Genomic DNA, 20,730 nt, shown 5'->3' on the forward strand with positions numbered 1-20,730 from the left:
GACGCATGTGTCGCCGCGGCTGCGCCCGACGCAACGCTAATGTGAAAGTAGCCTTACATATGCTTTTCATTTGGGTTGATAGTGATATTATTTCTTTATATAGGCAAGAGTGTTGTTTAAGGTACAGTATGGTGTTAATAGTTATATGTACAGTGACACTGACGTTATATATGTATAGTTGTGCTTATGGTACATAAATGACCTCTCCCAAGAACCCCTGTATACGTCCTTATTGTTGGATAAATGTTCTTTACATAATATTTAAAGCTTACCTATTCCTTTTTGAGGTAAACTAGATCGATATTCATTCAAGTATTGCAAGTAAGGCTTCTGAAGATTGACTTCATAGTATCTGATATTCCCCTCTCCCTATAGAAAAATAACATTGTTTAGATCATCGTGAACGCCATATTCTGTGGTGTGAAGCAGATATAGAAACACCTACCTTGCCTACCAAATACAGCATATTGGTATCATTGTCAAAAAAGGGAAAGAGTACCCCTGAGGAGCCATCCAATTCCTCTTGATGTAAAGGCACAGAGAGGTCATCCTGAAATTTTACAACAAACATTATTCGGTTCTAACCCCACTATGTCATTTTACATTGTTCACAATATTCTACAACACAGAACAATAACAAAGAAATTACAACAGAAAATGTAAGACTTTTTACGTGCATAGTTTCTTTTCCAATAAAAGAATTAACAATGGCCCTGTTATAAATGTATCTGCCTGACAATCAGAGCTTTCTTTTTAGTTCAATATGTTAGGCTCGGATCCCTTCTAATGTAGAAGCTCAGGGTAGAAGACTCAGTTGCAGATTACTCCAAAAAGCAGTAAAAAAAGTATTCTATTTTTTTTCTTGTGAAATTATGATGGCAACCATGATAGCAAACCGACCCAAACAAACATTGAAAGACACTGGGATCCATCATGTGACAAATCCATCACCATTGTTAATTCATTTTTTTGGTTCCTATAAGGCTGGAGTCACACACAACGTATAAAAATACGGTCCGTTTTTTACAGACCAAATACGCAGAAATGTTCCCTGAACAGTGATCTGTATGTCATCCGTAAGCAAGGTGTAGCTGCGTATTTTGCGCATGTAAACCTCCGTATGGCATCCGTACGGCGAGATTTTCTCTTTGGCTATATATCTACTATATAATTATCTAAGGGTCACTTCCGTCTTTCTGTCCTTCACGGATATTCATTGGTCACGGCCTCTGTCTGTCATGGAATCAAAGTCGCTGATTGGTCTCGCCAGCTGCCTGTCATGTCTGCCACAACCAATCAGCGACGGCCACAATCCGAATAGTCCCTCCCTACTCCCCAGCAGTCAGTGCCCGGCGCCCGCTCCATACTCCCCGCAGTCACCGCTCACACAAGGTTATGCCGCGGGTAACTCACTCCGTTACCGTCGCTATTAACCCTGTGTGACCAAGTTTTTACTATTGATGCTGCCTATGCAGCGTCAATAGTAAAAAGATCTAATGTTAAAAATAATAAAAAAAATTAAAAAATCATTATATACTCACCTTTCGCGATGCCCTCGGATCGGAAGGTGAGTATATGTTTATTTTTTATTTTTTAACCTGTGACATACGTGGCTGGGTAACATACTATGTACCTGGGCAATATACTACGTGGCTCTCTGCTGTATACTACGTCGCTGTGCAATATACTACGTGGCTCTGTGCTGTATAATACGTCACTGGGCAATATACTACGTCACTGGGCAATATACTACGTGGCTGGGCAATATACTACGTGGCTGGGAAATATACTACGTGGCTGGGCAATATACTACGTCACTGGGCAATATACTACGTAACTGGGCAATATACTACGTGGCTGGGCAATATACTACGTGGCTGGGCAATATACTACGTCACTGGGCAATATACTACGTAACTGAGCAATATACTACGTGGCTGGGCAATATACTACGTGACTGGGCAATATACTACATGGCTGGGCAATATACTACGTGGGCTGTGCAATATACTACGTGGCTGGGCAATATACTACGTGGACATGCATATTCTAGAATAAGCGATGCGTTAGAATCGGGCCACCATCTAGTATACATATATATATATATATATATATATATATATATGTATATATATACATATATATATATATAATATAATATAACGCTGGGAGTGTCACTCTGTCCGAAGCCTTTATAGACTGCGCAAGCGCAAGCGCAGTCTGGGCCTCACAGAGTGATGCTCCCAGGAGATCGCGGTATGCGTAAACACTAAACGCACACCGCGATCTCCACCGGAGAGTCAGGGACCGCCAGGAGGGTAAGTATATTCACCTGTCCCCCCGTTCCAGCGCTGCGTGCGGCTCCGTCTCCCGGGTCCTCTGCTGTGACGTTCCCAGTTCAGAGGGCGCGATGACGCGCTTAATGCACGCCGGCGCCGCGGTGGAACGGGACAGACAGGTGAGTATAGCAAGTGCTGGGGGCCTGAGCTAGCGGTGAGACCGGCACCTGACCCCCACAGCGCGCCGGTGTCCCCGCCTGCTCAGGCCCCCCAGCACTCGGCGCCCAGCGACGATAGGTGAGTATGGTAATTTTTTTTTTTTTATATATATGGCAGCAGCATACGGGGCATATATAATGGAGCATCTTATGGGGGGCATATAATACAATGGTGGCGCAGGATGGGAGCAGCACATGACAGAACGGGGGCGCAGGATGGGAGCAGCACATGACAGAACGGGCGCAGGATGGCAGCAGCACATGACAGAACGGGCGCAGGATGGTAGCAGCACATGACAGAACGGGGGCGCAGGATGGCAGCAGCACATGACAGAACGGGCGCAGGATGGTAGCAGCACATGACAGAACGGGGGCGCAGGATGGCAGCAGCACATGACAGAATGGGGGCGCAAGATGGGAGCAGCACATGACAGAACAGGGGCGCAGGATGGGAGCAGCACATGGCAGAATGGGGGCGCAAGATGGGAGCAGCAGATGACAGAACGGGGGCACAGGATGGCAGCAGCACATGACAGAACGGGCGCAGGATGGGAGCAGCACATGACAGAACGGAGGCGCAGGATGGGAGCAGCACATGACAGAACGGGGGCGCAGGATGGGAGCAGCACATGACAGAACAGGGGCGCAAGATGGCAGCAGCACATGACAGAATGGGCGCAGGATGGGAGCAGCACATGACAGAACAGGGGCGCAGGATGGGAGCAGCACATGACAGAATGGGGGCGCAAGATGGGAACATCACATGACAGAACGGGGGCACAGGATGGCAGCAGCACATGACAGAACGGGGGCGCAGGATGGCAGCAGCACATGACAGAACAAGCGCAGGATGGGAGCAGCACATGACAGAACAGGGGCGCAGGATGGGAGCAGCACATGACAGAACGGGGGCGCAGGATGGCAGCAGCACATGAAAGAACGGGGGCACAGGATGGGAGCAGCACATGACAGAACGGGGGCGTAGGATGGGAACAGCACATGACAGAACGGGGGCGTAGGATGGCAGCAGCACATGACAGAACGGGCGCAGGAGGGGAGCAGCACATGAAAGAACGGGGGCACAGGATGGGAGCAGCACATGACAGAACGGGGGCACAGGATGGGAGCAGCACATGACAGAACGGGGGCACAGGATGGGAGCAGCACATGACAGGATGGGAGCAGCAAATGACAGAATGGAGGCGCAGGATGGGTGCAGAACATGTCAGAATGGAGGCGCAGGATGGGTGCAGCACATGTCACAATGGGGGCGCAGGATGGGAGCAGCACATGACAGAATGGGGGCGCAGGATGGGTGCAACACATGACAGAATGGGGGCGCAAGATGGGTGCAGAACATGTCAGAATGGAGGCGCAGGATGGGTGCAGAACATGTCAGAATGAGGGCGCAGGATGGGAGCAGCACATGTCACAATGGCGGCGCAGGATGGAAGCAGCACATGACAGAATGGGGGCGCAGGATGGGTGCAACACATGACAGAATGGGGGCGCAAGATGGGTGCAACACATGGCAGGATGGGGGCGCAGGATGGGTGCAGCACATGACAGGATGGGGACGCAGGATGGAGCAGCACATGTCAGAATGGGGACGCAGGATGGAGCAGCTCATGACAGGATGAGGATGCAGGATGGAGCAGCACATACCAGGATGGAGACCATATACCAATATAGATGCTAGCCACCCGGGCGTAGAACGGGTTCAATAGCTAGTATATATATATATATATATATATATATATATATATACACACACATACACACACACATTATGTGTGTGTGTATGATGTATGTATGTCCGGGATTGGCATCTGCACCGTCGCAGCTAAAGCCACAAGATTTTGCACAGTCACACGTCTGGACCCCGAGAGCGTCATAGGCTAAGTTGTGAGGCATAATTTTAACCCTGCGCTTTCCAATTCACTAAACAATTTTGCCCCTATCTACATAATGGGGAAAAAGTGAAAGGAAAAGTGTTGGAGGCAAATTGACAGCTGCCAGATGTGAACAAGGGGGACTTAAAGAGTGAAAGCGATGGCGCCAAAGAGTATATACCATACAGTTGCTAAGGTGGGGCCCCGACATGGGATACTCACCACACACGGGGATATGAACACACACACAAAATGCGCCACACACTACCACGTGCTTGAACACATATACCACCCTCAGCACACATTTCACCACACATACACCAACCTCGCCACATAAAAGTCGAAACACAAAAGTCGCTGCTCAAAACTCGCCATGCGCAAAACTCGCCACATGCAAAACTAGGCTCATGCAAAACTCGCCACACGTGCAAAACTCGCCACACGCAAAACTTGCACGTGCGGAAAAATTGCCACATGCACAAAAGTTGCAACACATGCAAAAGTTGCCTCACACAAAACTTGCACATACTCAAAACGCACCACACATAAAACTCGCCACGCGCAAAACTCGCCATCCGCAAAACTTGCTGCACACAACTTGCTACACTAACCTGTCACATGCAACTCGACACACAAAAAGTTGCTACACGCATGTCGCCACACAAAACTCATCTCACAAAAGTCGCTACAAGCATGTCGCCACATGCAACTCAACACACACAACTTGACACATGAAACTCGCCCTAAAACACACAAAAGTATGGTATTATCCTTCAAAAATAAAAATCTGATTAATAAGCAGACAAACTACAAGAGCAACAAATGTACCATATAGGAAATACGGCAGCTGTCAGTCACATGACCTGTCTATTATGTGTATGTGTGAGCTAATATATACTGCCAGGGGGAGGGCTTCCTGTTGGCTGGGGATTTATCAGGCTGCCAATTTAGCTTACAAATACTGAGGTAAAAATACTGACCAAATAATGTGTGAATGCGGTCTAAGGCTGGTTTCACATTTGCGTTTTTTGCCGCTGCGTTTTAGCGCAAAAAAAGCATGCTTTTTTTTTCTATACTTAACATTAAAAACGCATGCGTTTTGTGCATGCGTCGTTTCTATGCTTGCGTTTTGTTGCGGAAATGCAACCTGTAGTAATTTCTAACGGCGTTTTTTTGCGGCAAAAAAACGTATTGCTGTCATTGTAAACGCATGCGTTTTTAAGCACATGCGTTTGCATGCGTTTTTAAACGCATGCGTTTCAATAGAAAAACACAAGAATACACACTGATAAGCCACCCCCCAACCCTAACCCTAGGGTTAGGATCCCTAGTAACCCTAGGGATCCTAACCCTAACCCTAGGGATCCTAACCTTAACCCTAGGGATCCTAACCCTAACCCTAGGGATCCTAACCCTAACCCTAGGGATCCTAACCCTAACCCTTAGGGTTAGGGTTAGGATCCCTAGGGTTAGGGTTAGGATCCCTAGGGTTACTAGGGATCCTAACCCTAACGTTAGGATCCCTAGGGTTAGGATCCCTAGGGTTAGGGTTAGGATCCCTAGTAACCCTAGGGATCCTAACCCTAACCCTAGGGATCCTAACCCTAACCCTAGGGATCCTAACCCTAACCATAGCTATTTCTGTTTATAGTGGGTTTTCTAGTTGATTTTGATGATTGGCAGCTGTCACACACTTCTCATCATGCGTTTCAAAAACGCAAACGCAGGAAAAAACGCATGTAAATGCGTCAAAACGCCGCGTTTTTTTACCACATGCAAAAACGCATGCGTCTAAAAAACGCAGCGTTTGCACGCGTTTACATGCGTTTTTTGCACCACATGCGTTTGCATTAAAAATGCTGCGTTTTTTAACGCAAATGTGAAACTAGCCTAATACAGGAGGAGATGACACACAGATATATACTATATACAGGAGATTACATACAGGTATATACTATATACAGGAGAGATGACACACAGGTATATACTATATACAGGAGATGACACACAGGTATATACTATATACAGGAGGAGATGACACACAGGTATATACTATATACAGGAGCAGATGACACACAGGTATATATATATACAGGAGGAGATGACATACAGGTATATACTATATACAGGAGGAGATGACAACCTGGTATATACTATATACAGGGGAGATGACACACAGGTATATAATATAGGAGATGACACATGGGTATATACAATATACAGGAGGAGATGACATACAGCAGGTATATACTATTTACAGGGGAGATGGCATACAGGTATATACTATATACAAGAGAAGACATACAGGTGTATACTATATATAAGGGAGATGACAAACATGTATATACTGAGGTGAAAATGAAAAGGTGTGAGTGCAAAATGAGAGGAGTGAGGGAAAATAGTGGAGTGATCGGAAAATGACAGATGTGAGGTCGAAATGACAAGTGTTAGGGGGGAATGAGAGGAGTGAGGGGGGAAACCAGAGGAGTGAGGGGGAAAATGAGAGGTGTAAGGGAGAAAATGAGAGGCATGATGGAAAAATAAGAGACATGAGGTGCTATAAATAACCACTAATATTTACTATGCCCAGGCAACGCCGGGCTCTGCAGCTAGTATATATATATATATATATATATATATATATATATATATATATACAAAAAAGGAAAACAGCACTCAAAAATTAGAAAAGAAGTGGAGTTTAATGCCTGAACGGCGTGGCAACGTTTCGGATGTGATATCCTTTTTCAAGCCAGTGGTTGGGAAAGCTCTGCACAACAATTGCGGTAATATTAGATTTTGACTCATATATATATATGGTATATATATATATATATATATATATATATATATATATATATATATATATACACATAATTGTCTAAGGGTCACTTCCATCTGCCTGTCCTTCGCTGATTGGTCTCGGCAGCTGCCTGTCATGACCAATCAGCGATGGCCACAGTCCGATTAGTCCCTCCCCTACTCCCCTGCACTCACTGCCCGGCGCCCGCTCCATAATCCCCTCCACTCACCGCTCACACAGGGTTAATGGCAGCGGTAACGGCCCGCGGTGTAACGCACTCCGTTACCGCTGCTATTAACCCTGTGTGTCCCCAACTATTTACTATTGATGCTGCCTATGCCTATTCAATAGTAAAAATATGTCATGTTAAAAAGAATAAAAAAAAACAAAAAACCTGCTATACTCACCCTCCGCCGCCTTTCTCGCTCCTCGCCACGCTCCCGGGACCGCTCCATTGCAAGCGGCAGCTTCCGGTCCCGTCCCGGGGCTGGTGTGCGTCAAGGACCTGCCGTGACGTCACGGTCTTGTGACCGCGACGTCATCATAGGTCCTGTTCACACCAGCCCCGGGACCGCAAGCTACCGCTTGCAATGGAGCGAGGAGCGGCAAAGGCGGCAGATGGTAAGTATAGCAGGACTTCAATGGGCTATAGGTGAGTATATGTTTATTTTATTTTTTTAAGTCTCTATACTACGTGGCTCTGTGCTGGCCAGTATACTACGTGACTGGGCAATATACTACGTGGCTCTGCTATATACTATGTGGCTGGGCAATATACCGTACTACGTGACTGGGCAATATACCGTACTACGTGGGCTGTGCTATATACTATGTGACTGGGCAATACGTGACTGGGCAATATACTACGTGACTGGGCAATATACTACGTGGCTGGGCAATATACTATACTACGTGACTGGGCAATAAACTATGTGGCTGGGCAATATACTACGTGGCTGGGCAATATACTATGTCACTGGGCAATATACTACGTGGCTGGGCAATATACTACGTGGCTGGCCAATATACTACATCGCTGGGCAATATACTGCATCACTGGGCAATATACTACGTGGCTGGGCAATATACTACATGACTGGGCAATATACTACGTGGTTGGGCAATATACTACGTGACTGGGCAATATACTACGTGGCTGGGCAATATACTACGTGGCTGGGCAATATACTACGTGGCTGGGCAATTTACTACGTGGATGGGCAATATACTACGTGACTGGGCAATATACTACGTGACTGGGCAATATACTATGTGGGCTGTGCAATGTACTACGTGGCTGGGCAATATACTACATCGCTGGGCAATATACTACGTGGCTGGGCAATATACTACATCGCTGGGCACTATACTACATCGCTGGGCAATATACTACGTGACTGGGCAATAAACTACGTGGCTGGGCAATATACTACGTGGCTGGGCAATATACTACGTGACTGGGCAATATACTACGTGACTGGGCAATATACTACGTGACTGGGCAATATACTATGTGGGCTGTGCAATGTACTACGTGGCTGGGCAATATACTACATCGCTGGGCAATATACTACGTGGCTGGGCAATATACTACATCGCTGGGCAATATACTACGTGACTGGGCAATATACTACATCGCTGGGCAATATATTACGTGGCTGGGCAATATACTACGTGGCTGGGCAATATACTATGTGGTTGGGCAATATACTACGTGACTGGGCAATATACTATGTGGGCTGTGCAATGTACTACGTGGCTGGGCAATATACTACATTGCTGGGCAATATATGCTATGTTGCTCGGCAATATACTACGTGGCTGGGCAATATACTACGTGGCTGGACAATATACTACGTGGCTGGGCAATATACTACGTGGTTGGGCAATATACTACGTGGGCTGTGCAATGTACTACGTGGCTGGGCAATATATTACATCGCTGGGCAATATACTATGTCACTCGGCAATATACTACGTGGCTGGGCAATATACTACGTGGCTGGGCAATTTACTACGTGGATGGGCAATATACTACGTGACTGGGCAATATACTACGTGACTGGGCAATATACTATGTGGGCTGTGCAATGTACTACGTGGCTGGGCAATATACTACATCGCTGGGCAATATACTACGTGGCTGGGCAATATACTACATCGCTGGGCACTATACTACATCGCTGGGCAATATACTACGTGACTGGGCAATAAACTACGTGGCTGGGCAATATACTACGTGGCTGGGCAATATACTACGTGACTGGGCAATATACTACGTGACTGGGCAATATACTACGTGACTGGGCAATATACTATGTGGGCTGTGCAATGTACTACGTGGCTGGGCAATATACTACATCGCTGGGCAATATACTACGTGGCTGGGCAATATACTACATCGCTGGGCAATATACTACGTGACTGGGCAATATACTACATCGCTGGGCAATATATTACGTGGCTGGGCAATATACTACGTGGCTGGGCAATATACTATGTGGTTGGGCAATATACTACGTGACTGGGCAATATACTATGTGGGCTGTGCAATGTACTACGTGGCTGGGCAATATACTACATTGCTGGGCAATATATGCTATGTTGCTCGGCAATATACTACGTGGCTGGGCAATATACTACGTGGCTGGACAATATACTACGTGGCTGGGCAATATACTACGTGGTTGGGCAATATACTACGTGGGCTGTGCAATGTACTACGTGGCTGGGCAATATATTACATCGCTGGGCAATATACTATGTCACTCGGCAATATACTACGTGGCTGGGCAATATACTACGTGACTGGGCAATATACTACGTGGCTGGACAATATACTACGTGGCTGGGCAATATACTACGTGGTTGGGCAATATACTACGTGGGCTGTGCAATGTACTACGTCGCTGAGCAATATACTACATCGCTGGGCAATATACTACGTGGCTGGGCAATATACTACGTGGCTGGGCAATATACTACGTGACTGGGCAATATACTACATCGCTGGGCAATATACTACGTGGCTGGGCAATATACTACGTAGCTGGGCAATATACTACGTGGCTGGGCAATATACTACGTTGCTGGGCAATATACTACGTCGCTGGGCAATATACTACGTCGCTGGGCAATATACTACGTGGACATACATATTCTAGAATACCCGATGCGTTAGAATCGGGCCACCATCTAGTATATATATATATACATATTCACACATATACACACACTGTATATACCTATACTATGTGTAGACATTTATTCTATCTGTTCTATTCTAACCTGTCAGTGTGATTTTACTGTACACCGCACTGAATTACCGGCTTTTCTATAGAACACCGCTGAGTATTTCTCACAAGTCACACGCATGGTCCGTGTGTAATCCGTATTTTTCTCGCCCCCATAGACGTTCATTGGTGGATTTTTTGCGCAATACGCTGACAAAAGCAGCATGCTGCGATTTTCTCAGCCCGTAAAATATGGCAGAGAAATATACGGCATATAGGAGCTGCCCCATAGAGAAACATTGGTCCGTGTGCAATGCGTTGCTTTTGCGCCTCTCATACGTCCGTATTCCTCTCTAGTGTGACCCCGGCCTAACAGAACAGAGAACAGAAATCATCATGCAGACGTGAACCTTGCCTTGATTTGTTTAGGTAAAACCTGCTCGGAAAACAGTTTACCTTTACACGTGCATTGTTCATTTACAATATATCAGTTATATCAGATTTGCTATATGTCATGAAGAAAGAAAAAAATAAGAATATGCTAAAAGATTGTTATAATCACTTGCCACCACTCGAGGTCACTAGCACAACAATGCATGCAAGCACAAGGTATGCCACTGACTTCATGCAACCAGGTCTAATTTCAAGAGTGTGTTCTCATCTGCTATGAAAATGTGTGCCTTTCATTTGTTATCAATGTGAAGGATTTTAGCTCTACTTACATTACTACTAGTTACAGCATGCTGGGAGCCTGGCACGTTCAGAAGCTATAGCCTCTCCTCGCTCAATGACAGCTTTCTTCCTAGCTGTCAATCAGCAGAGAGTGAAGGAAACCTACAGGTCATGACTACAGTGAGCTGCAACTCATAAATGGAAGTATGCCAAACCCTTTTTACCAGGATCCAATCTCACTTTAGAGAAAAAAAAATCTAATTCAATGAGTGTGGTTCTCCTAAATGTAGTGTGCAGGCAGCTTTCAGTAGTTTTGCATAGTAGTGTGATTGCTTCTCTCTGGTTGTTGTGATGCCATTTTCCTGGATATTTAAGTAAACCAGAAGCAAATGGTTGTCAGCTATAAGGATGAAAATTGTGTTTGACATTGTATTATCCCTTTATGTGTTGGTTTTCTACATTTGCTGGGCCAAATGTTTTGCATATTTTGTCATGGCTAGTCGAATTTTGCCTAAAAATTTGCTTTTGTTTTTAAATTAAAGCATGGCAAAGTCAAAGCCAAATGTATCACCGAATGTGAGGACGCTTACGGTATTATTCTGAAGTCAGGCAAAAGCCAAAAAGTGGTAGTTATGGAATTCAACTGTTCTCAGAGTCAAGTGTCATGTATAATAAAGAAAGAAAAAGAAGGTTATTGAATGGTTGACAAACCTAAAAGGGAACGACCATGGAAAACTTCCTCCAAAGTTGATCACATTATTAAGAAGTCAGTATCTTAGTCAGTGGTTAGCACTACAGCCTTGCAGCGCTGGAGTCCTGGGTTCAAATCCCACCAAGGACAACATCTGCAAGGAGTCTGTATGTTCTCCCCGTGTTTCCGTGGGTTTCCTCTAGGTTTTCTGGTTTTTTCCCACATTCCAAAGACATACTGATAGGGATTCTAGATTGTGAGCCCCATTGGGGACAGTGCCAATAATGTCTGTAAAGCGCTGTGGAATTAATGGCGCTATATAAATAAGTAAAATAAATAAATATCTGATGTCCGTAAAAGTGCTGTACAGATTTTGCACGAAATGAACAAAGAATATGGGGCCAAAATGAATCATCAAACTGTGGTGCAACAGCTAACAGCAGCATGGTTAAAAGTACGAGTTCCAGACAAGAAACTTTTCATCTCTGCAAAGAACCGGAAGGTCCGATTTAAGATTGCCAAAGAACACAGCCAATGAAAATGACAGATTGGTCTAAGGTGTTTTGGTCGGATGAATCAAGTTCAATCTGTTTGGTAGTGATGGAAAGCACTATATATACACCGACCAATTGAAAAACCTAATGATGTAAGGTACCAAACACCTACAGTGAAGCATGGTGGTGGCAATGTCATGGTTTGGGGCTGCTTTTCTGCATCTACCATTGGCCCTTTGCATAGAATTGATGGAAATATGAATGCTGCCAGGTACAAGGATATGCTGGAGAATGTAATGCTGCCACATGGCAAAACCAAAGTAGGCAGGGACTGGAAATTCCAGCAAGACAATAATCTTAAGCACACATACAATTTAGTAAAAAAAATGGTTAGCAAAGAAAAATGTTCGCCTGTTGGAATGGCCAAGCCAATCACCCGATTTAAACTCTATCGAGCACCTTTGGAATAAGTTAAAGTGATGAGTTGGGGCCATAGCAATAAAGATGAATTGTTTGCAAATTTGTGAATAAAGCAAGATCCCTTAGTATGTCTTTAATACCCCAGTGGCTTTAATGCCCTATTGGCGTGGTGTAGTATTTAAAGCAAGAGGTTATGCTCCAAAATACTAAGTTATGGCCCTCCGCAGAAAAAAAGATTTCCCACCCCTGTCTTACAAGATGACAACTTCATTAACTTTCAATTCATCACCAAGTAATCACCACTTTAAAAAAAATGCTAAACTTTTAGTGCCCACTGTGTGTCATCCTAGCCCATAGGAATAGGGAGATAACTGGATGACTGTACATGCCACAATACAACAGTGTAGCTCCTTGTAAAAAACTACAGCCACTGATATTAATGGAAAGTTTCTATAAACTGTCAGCTGATTCTCCACTTTACATAATGTTTAGTGATGTTTAACATGCTTTTATAGGCAGTTGTTGATTGTTTTGAGCTGCTGCCACAATAAATGCCATAGACTTCCCAAGGTCTTAAAGGGAACCTGTCACCTCGTTTTGCCGCTATAAGATGCGGCCACTGCCTTTCGGAGCTTATCTATAGTATTCTATAATGCTGTAGATAAGCCCCCGGTCCGACCTGAATGAGAAGAAAGACAAGGACTAGTAAACCTGCTGTCATGTAGTCCTCCATATTAATGAGCTCTGTATAACCTCATAACCACAACTGATTGGCAGCTTTCTGCCTATGCAGTTTTCACTGAAATCAGTGGTGTGGGCGGGGTTATACAGAGCTCAGCTTTCAGAGAACTGCTAGATCAGCAGAACATAAAACAGTAATTTTATAAAAACTTCAGCAAGCAGCCCAGTAAGTGACACATCACAGGAATCATGGTCTCTGTCCTATATCACTCTGTTCTCAAATGAGGTAGCAAGAAGCTGGTGACTGACTACCTTAAAAAACTCCAAGGAGTACTTGACAATAAGATACACTACAATGTGTGTCCCAGTACACTCATTATTTAGTACTCAAGGCCAATCTACATGGAATAAATAATGACATTTACATGTTACAATTATCAGGGGGGTTTCCTCCAAACAACCATCCGTACGAGTATTTGCCACACACAGATGGTGTAGCATCCCAGTAAACAATGCTTTTAGATGTCCGCATAAAACATAAGAACAAACAATTTGTCAGTCCTTTGCTGTACACGTTCACATGGAGCAATGATGGGGACTAAACATTCATATAAATGGTTGTTTAAAGGGTGACCGGCATCAGAGGCCATGTGAAGAGGTAGGGTCTAGTGTTGATTAGTTCCACCTCCTGCCACCTTCTCCCAACATCCACTATGTATGCCCATCAGACGTCAGGAGGACTTGTATAGAGTGGGACCACAGGTTGAGCCCCTTCCACAAGTTAACTACCTTTAGATGCTAAGGTGAACAGCAACCATGGTATCTAAGTGGGTACATGGGAGGAAGAAGGCCTTATGTCACCTCCCATGGTCCTTTGTGACAAGAATGTGAGGAGCTGATGGATTGTTTGATGGCAGCCTGGATTTCTTTGTTCATCCTTGATCAGCATTGCATGTAAATAGCACTTTAGTTAGAACAGATTTTTGCCCTCAATGCGTATTGATTTGCCTTATGATATAAGGCCACGTTCACACTACCAGTATTTGGTCAGTATTTTACCTCAGTATTTGTAAGCCAAAACCAGGAGAGGAACAGTCAGAGGAAAAGTATAATAGAAACTTGTCACCACTTCTGTATTATCACCCACTCCTGGTTTTGGCTTACATATATTGAGGTAAAATACTGACCAAATACTGAATGTGGCCTTATACTGACACACCACAGTCCATTAAGGCCACATTTACTATTTGGTCAGTATTTTACCTCAGTATCTGGAATCCAAAACCAGGAGTGGAACAATCAGAGGTAAAGTCTAATAGAAACATATGCACCACTTCTGTATTATCACCCACTCCTGGTTTTGGCTTACAGATACTGAGGGAAAATACTGACCAAATACTGAACGTGCCCTACGGCTGAAATGTGTGTATATATGAAGGATATATATTGTATAGAATGAATGCTATCTCGGTCCCAGAGCTTGTCATTATTTGTAAGATACATAATTACACATACTTGATCCCAGAGGGCAACTTGTCTGTTATTCCACTGAGATACTCCCGCTGAAATCAGCTTCTTTATGTTTCCCAGAAACAAAACTTTGCTGGCTTTATGACTCTTACCATCAGATTCCTATAAAAACAACATGTACACAATGATAAATAACACTACTCTGACAGGAACACAATATTATACTGAAAACACAATTACAGCATAATAAACAGGGAAATGTCCTATTATACAATGTCTATGAAAGATGGTGTGGACTGTGCATTTTCTACAAAGTGATCACAGGATAAATATTTCAGGCAACTTTCCCCAATTCCTGTCCACACAGATACAGTGGGGCAAAAAAGTATTTAGTCAGTCAGCAATAGTGCAAGTTCCACCACTTAAAAAGATGAGAGGCGTCTGTAATTTACATCATAGGTAGACCTCAACTATGGGAGACAAACTGAGAAAAAAAAAAATCCAGAAAATCACATTGTCTGTTTTTTTAACAATTTATTTGCATATTATGGTGGAAAATAAGTATTTGGTCAGAAACAAAATTTCATCTCAATACTTTGTAATATATCCTTTGTTGGCAATGACAGAGGTCAAACGTTTTCTGTAAGTCTTCACAAGGTTGCCACACACTGTTGTTGGTATGTTGGCCCATTCCTCCATGCAGATCTCCTCTAGAGCAGTGATGTTTTTGGCTTTTCGCTTGGCAACACGGACTTTCAACTCCCTCCGAAGGTTTTCTATAGGGTTGAGATCTGGAGACTGGCTAGGCCACTCCAGGACCTTGAAATGCTTCTTACGAAGCCACTCCTTCGTTGCCCTGGCGGTGTGCTTTGGATCATTGTCATGTTGAAAGACCCAGCCACGTTTCATCTTCAATGCCTTTGCTGATGGAAGGAGGTTTGCACTCAAAATCTCACGATACATGGCCCCATTCATTCTTTCATGTACCCGGATCAGTCGTCCTGGCCCCTTTGCAGAGAAACAGCCCCAAAGCATGATGTTTCCATCACCATGCTTTACAGTAGGTATGGTGTTTGATGGATGCAACTCAGTATTCTTTTTCCTCCAAACACGACAAGTTGTGTTTCTACCAAACAGTTCCAGTTTGGTTTCATCAGACCATAGGACATTCTCCCAAAACTCCTCTGGATCATCCAAATGCTCTCTAGCAAACTTCAGACGGGCCCGGACATGTACTGGCTTAAGCAGTGGGACACGTCTGGCACTGCAGGATCTGAGTCCATGGTGTTACTTATGGTAGGCCTTGTTACATTGGTCCCAGCTCTCTGCAGTTCATTCACTAGGTCCCCCCACGTGGTTCTGGGATTTTTACTCACCGTTCTTGTGATCATTCTGACCCCACGGGGTGGGATTTTGCGTGGAGCCCCAGATCGAGGGAGATTATCAGTGGTCTTATATGTCTTCCATTTTCTAATTATTGCTCCCACTGTTGATATCTTCACTCCAAGCTGGTTGGCTATTGCAGATTCAGTCTTCCCAGCCTGGTGCAGGGCTACAATTTTGTTTCTGGTGTCCTTTGACAGCTCTTTGGTCTTCACCATAGTGGAGTTTGGAGTCAGACTGTTTGACGGTGTGCACAGGTGTCATTTTATACTGATAACAAGTTTAAACAGGTGCCATTACTACAGGTAATGAGTGGAGGAAAGAGGAGACTCTTAAAGAAGAAGTTACAGGTCTGTGAGAGCCAGAAATCTTGATTGTTTGTTTCTGACCAAATACTTATTTTCCACCATAATATGCAAATAAAATGTTAAAAAAACAGACAATGTGATTTTCTGGATTTTTTTTTTCTCAGTTTGTCTCCCATAGTTGAGGTCTACCTATGATGTAAATTACAGACGCCCCTCATCTTTTTAAGTGGTGGAACTTGCACTATTGCTGACTGACTAAATACTTTTTTGCCCCACTGTATTTAGATATTTGGGAGTGGGGGAGGGGGTGGTGAACTCTCAGTTTAAAGGGCTGTAAATTTCTCTAAAGTTTGGCTAGTCAAATAATTTTTGCATCTTTTTGTGCTGCTTTTTATGTTATTTTCATACACTTATTTTCCTGATATTGGGTGATATTGGTGGAAAAGAGGTGCCTGTTTTTGATATATATATACTGAAAAATACTTCAGAATAAACGGATTTTGTTAACAACATTGACCATTACCATTCAGAACAATATTACAAATATTACATCATATTCTTAATAATATATATATAACTGTAGGACATATTGATGTATAAATGTATGTTTAACCCCTTCACGACCTTGAGGTTTTCTGTTTTTGTGTCTTCGTTTTTTCTCCCTTCTTCCCAGAGCTTTAACTTCATTTTTCCGACAACATGGCTGCGTAAGGGCTTGTTTTTTGCGGGACAAGTTGTACTTTTGAACAACAGCATTGGTTTTACTATATCGTGTACTGGAAAATAAACTGAAAGTGTGGTGAAATTGCAAAGAATGTGCAATTTAACAGTTTTTTTTTTTTACCATGTTCACTAAATGCTAAAACTGACCTGATTCTCCAGGTCATTACGAGTTCACAGACACCAAACATGTCTAGGTTCTGTTTTATTTAAGTGGTGAAAAAAAATCTAAAGTTTGCAAAAAAAACCGCAGAGCTGATGTTTTTATTGATCTCAGTTTGATATGAATCGATCTTTTGATCGCTCGTTATTGCATTTTATTGCAATGTTGCGACGATCCAAACGTAATTCTGGCGATTTGATTTTTTTCTCATTACCCCGTTTACCGATCAGATTAATTCATTTTATATTTTGATAGATCGTGGCGATACCAAATATGTATATTTTTTCTATTGTTTTATTTTGAATGAGGCGAAAAGGGGGTGATTTGAACTTTTACATTTTTCTAATTTTTTTTTTGCTTTTTACACGCTACAATAGTCTCTCCTTAGGAGACTTGAAGCTGCAATACTGCTGCCCTTCAATGTGTAGCAAAAATACTAATCTGCTATGAATGCCGGCCACTGGGCGGCACTCGTTGCAGAGTGGCAATGACAACCACAGGGGCCTGCTGTAGAAAGATTGGAGATTGATAGCAGCATTTACCATGTTAACAGCCGTGGGTGGATCACGATTCCACCCACGGCTGTTAGGGGCACATGTCAGCGGATGAAGTCAGCGGTCATGTGCCGGAAAACATGCAGGCTCAGTACCGGACGCCGCAAGGAGTGCAAGGACACGACCAATGATGTATATATACAGATATAGGGGGTGAAGGGGTTAAAACATTGCACTAATATAAAATGTGCAGACTATAAAGAACATATCAAAGACTAAAGTCTATATAATTTAAAAATTAGAAACAAGAATGCACTCGTTTGGGCCTTTTATATCAGGAATTTTAACTCATGTATTTGTAAACCTGGAACACATCAGGGTCCATAGCGCAAAATTGAGGTAGTCATAGCATTAGGGGATAAGTGGGTCGAGATGAGTCACACCATTTCTCCCAAATTCTATGGAACTTTTGAGGACATCCTCTGTTCCTATACACTATATTCTCAGACATGCCGTATTATATAATTCACCAGTTTTTCCCGTGATATACAGTAGGTGCCCTTCCCTCCATCCATCTCAGTGCTATAACTTTCCTGACGAGGAACAAAGTCTCACGGTGAAGTATTCTATTGTAGTGTTTCCACATTTCCTCTTCCACAATTTTTAAGATATTTTTTATGACTACAAAATAATAACTGAAACACATTTTTTTCCTCTTTCTGTAACAATGACATTTACATATCTGACATGTTTTATTTTTCTCTGCAGGGGCAGGGTTAGAAACAATGAATTTAGATTGGCAGCTTTTTTATCTATTCATTCTTTTATTTTACACTTAAGTCACCCATGAGGTCATAACAGACCTTCGATGGTCATTTCAATATTCAAATACTTTTTTTTTTTTTTAAATCCAATTTCCCCTATAATTGGGGCTGGAATATCAACCCCAGTCACAGGGCAAATTCTATGGCATATATTCTGAAAAACAGTTTAGGTATGACCTGCCTATAACAAGATTCTTACCTATCCGTTGGCAGTAAAGTATACCTCCAATTAAACAGAATAAATATATTCTAAATTATTTCTCCAAGACACATTATATTTCTGTAAGATACCTGCATTATGTGCTGTTCAATTCCTCAAAACAAGAGCAAGTTAGTCATTCAGAAATGTATGATTTACAGTGTACAGAAAAAGTCTGCCAGGTATGTGTCATGTAAAATAATCATACCAAGAAGAATCATTTGAGAACTTATTCCCCCTTTAATGTCAGCCATAATCTGAACAACTCCGTTCAGAAACAAATAAATTATCTTAAGGGGAAAATAAAAATAACATACCTAAAATAATGTGGTTGCATAAGCGTGAACAAAAACTGGGGATGTGCTTGTGTCCAGAATTGGCCGATCAAGTTTTCCACCACCTAGACAAGTTCTTCTCATACCCCTCACTTGGCCCCTAGAAAATAATAAAGTTAATACTCACCTCCCGTGCTAGCGCTGTCCCCGTGGTGCCGGCACTCCATCTCCTGTGCAGTTGTTGTGACACGTGATGCCGATGCCCAACCAGCGCCGGCGTCACTGTCCCACTTCCTGAAGAACTGAGCATGAAGAGGAAGTCAGCTGCGGCCTGGACTTTCTCTTCATGTTCGATTTGTCTGAAGGTGGGGACAGTGACGCCGGCATCACGTGTCAAAAGATCACCACTCGAGCCCAAGAACCGCGAATGCTGACACTGTGGGAACGGCACGGGAGGTGAGTATTACATATACGATGGAATAATGTGAAGGCGTCATCAAGAAGCGGCTTCAATTAGGCACAACAGTGACATTACCTAGAACAGGACATCCCTCAAAAATGAATCAAAAGACAAGAAAATTGGCCCGCCAAGAGGCCTACAGCAACATTAAAGGAGCTACAGGAACTTTTGGCAAGTACTGGTTGTGTCCTGCATGTGACAATAATCTCCTGTATTCTTCATATATTTGGCCAGTGGGGTAGGGTGGCAAGACTGAAGCTAGAAAAAAAGTCCAAGCTCGGCTATGTTTTGCCAAAACCTATATCACGCCTACCAAAATAATATGGAGAAACCTTGTTATTATCTGAGACCAAAGCTTAACCTTTTGGGTCATAATTCTAAAAATTATGGAGGAAATTATGAACAGTTACAAATATCAGTAAATTTTGCATCAAAATTTTCATGCCACGCTAAAAAGCTGAAGGCAAATTTCACATTTCAGCCACGATAACCACCCTTAAGATACTTCCAAATCAACATGAGAATGACTTCATCAGAAGAAAGTCAATGTTTTGGAATAGCCAGGCAGAGCAGTCCAGCCTAAGAGGGCTGTAGCCATGAGATGCCCTTGTGATCTGGCAGATTAGGAGCGTTACCAGAAAGTGTGGCCAAAGATTGCCAACTCTAGATATGCCATGCTGATAGACTCCTACCAAAAACACTGAAGGCTGTCATAAATTCAAAGGTAATTCAATAAAATATTAATTTAGGGGTGTGCATATTTATGCATCCACATTATTTTAGTTTCTTTTTCCACCCTACTAGATCTCAGCTTGTTTCTCATTGGATTTGTACAGATTATGGGTGGCATTAAACATAGAAAGAGTTCTGAAATTATTCATTTTGGTATCATTTTTCATATAACAAAAACTTGGCATTTTAACAGGGGTGTGTAGACTTTTTATATCTGGTACCTTTAAAGCACATCAGTTATGCTAGTCACTAGCTTTAAAGAGAATCTATCACCAGGTTTTTGTCACTTAATCTGAGAGAAGCATAATGTAGAGACAAA

The 20,730-nt window shown here is 43.2% G+C and overlaps 1 protein-coding gene across 3 annotated transcripts in view; it reads right to left on the reverse strand.

Moving 5' to 3' along the window:
* The window catches only part of CORO2A (coronin 2A), a 215,869-nt gene that overhangs the window by 34,599 nt on the left and 160,540 nt on the right, over positions 1-20,730 (reverse strand). For all 3 annotated transcript variants that reach the window (XM_069766896.1, XM_069766902.1, XM_069766888.1), the window contains 3 exons: positions 14,899-15,015; positions 446-550; positions 273-369 (listed from right to left, as the gene is read on the reverse strand). In XM_069766896.1, coding sequence (XP_069622997.1) covers positions 273-369; positions 446-550; positions 14,899-15,015 — 319 coding nt within the window. The remainder of the gene's footprint in view (positions 1-272; positions 370-445; positions 551-14,898; positions 15,016-20,730) is intronic.

The sequence above is a fragment of the Ranitomeya imitator genome, chromosome 1 (genome assembly GCF_032444005.1).
Source record: "Ranitomeya imitator isolate aRanImi1 chromosome 1, aRanImi1.pri, whole genome shotgun sequence".
Taxonomy (NCBI): domain Eukaryota; kingdom Metazoa; phylum Chordata; class Amphibia; order Anura; family Dendrobatidae; genus Ranitomeya; species Ranitomeya imitator.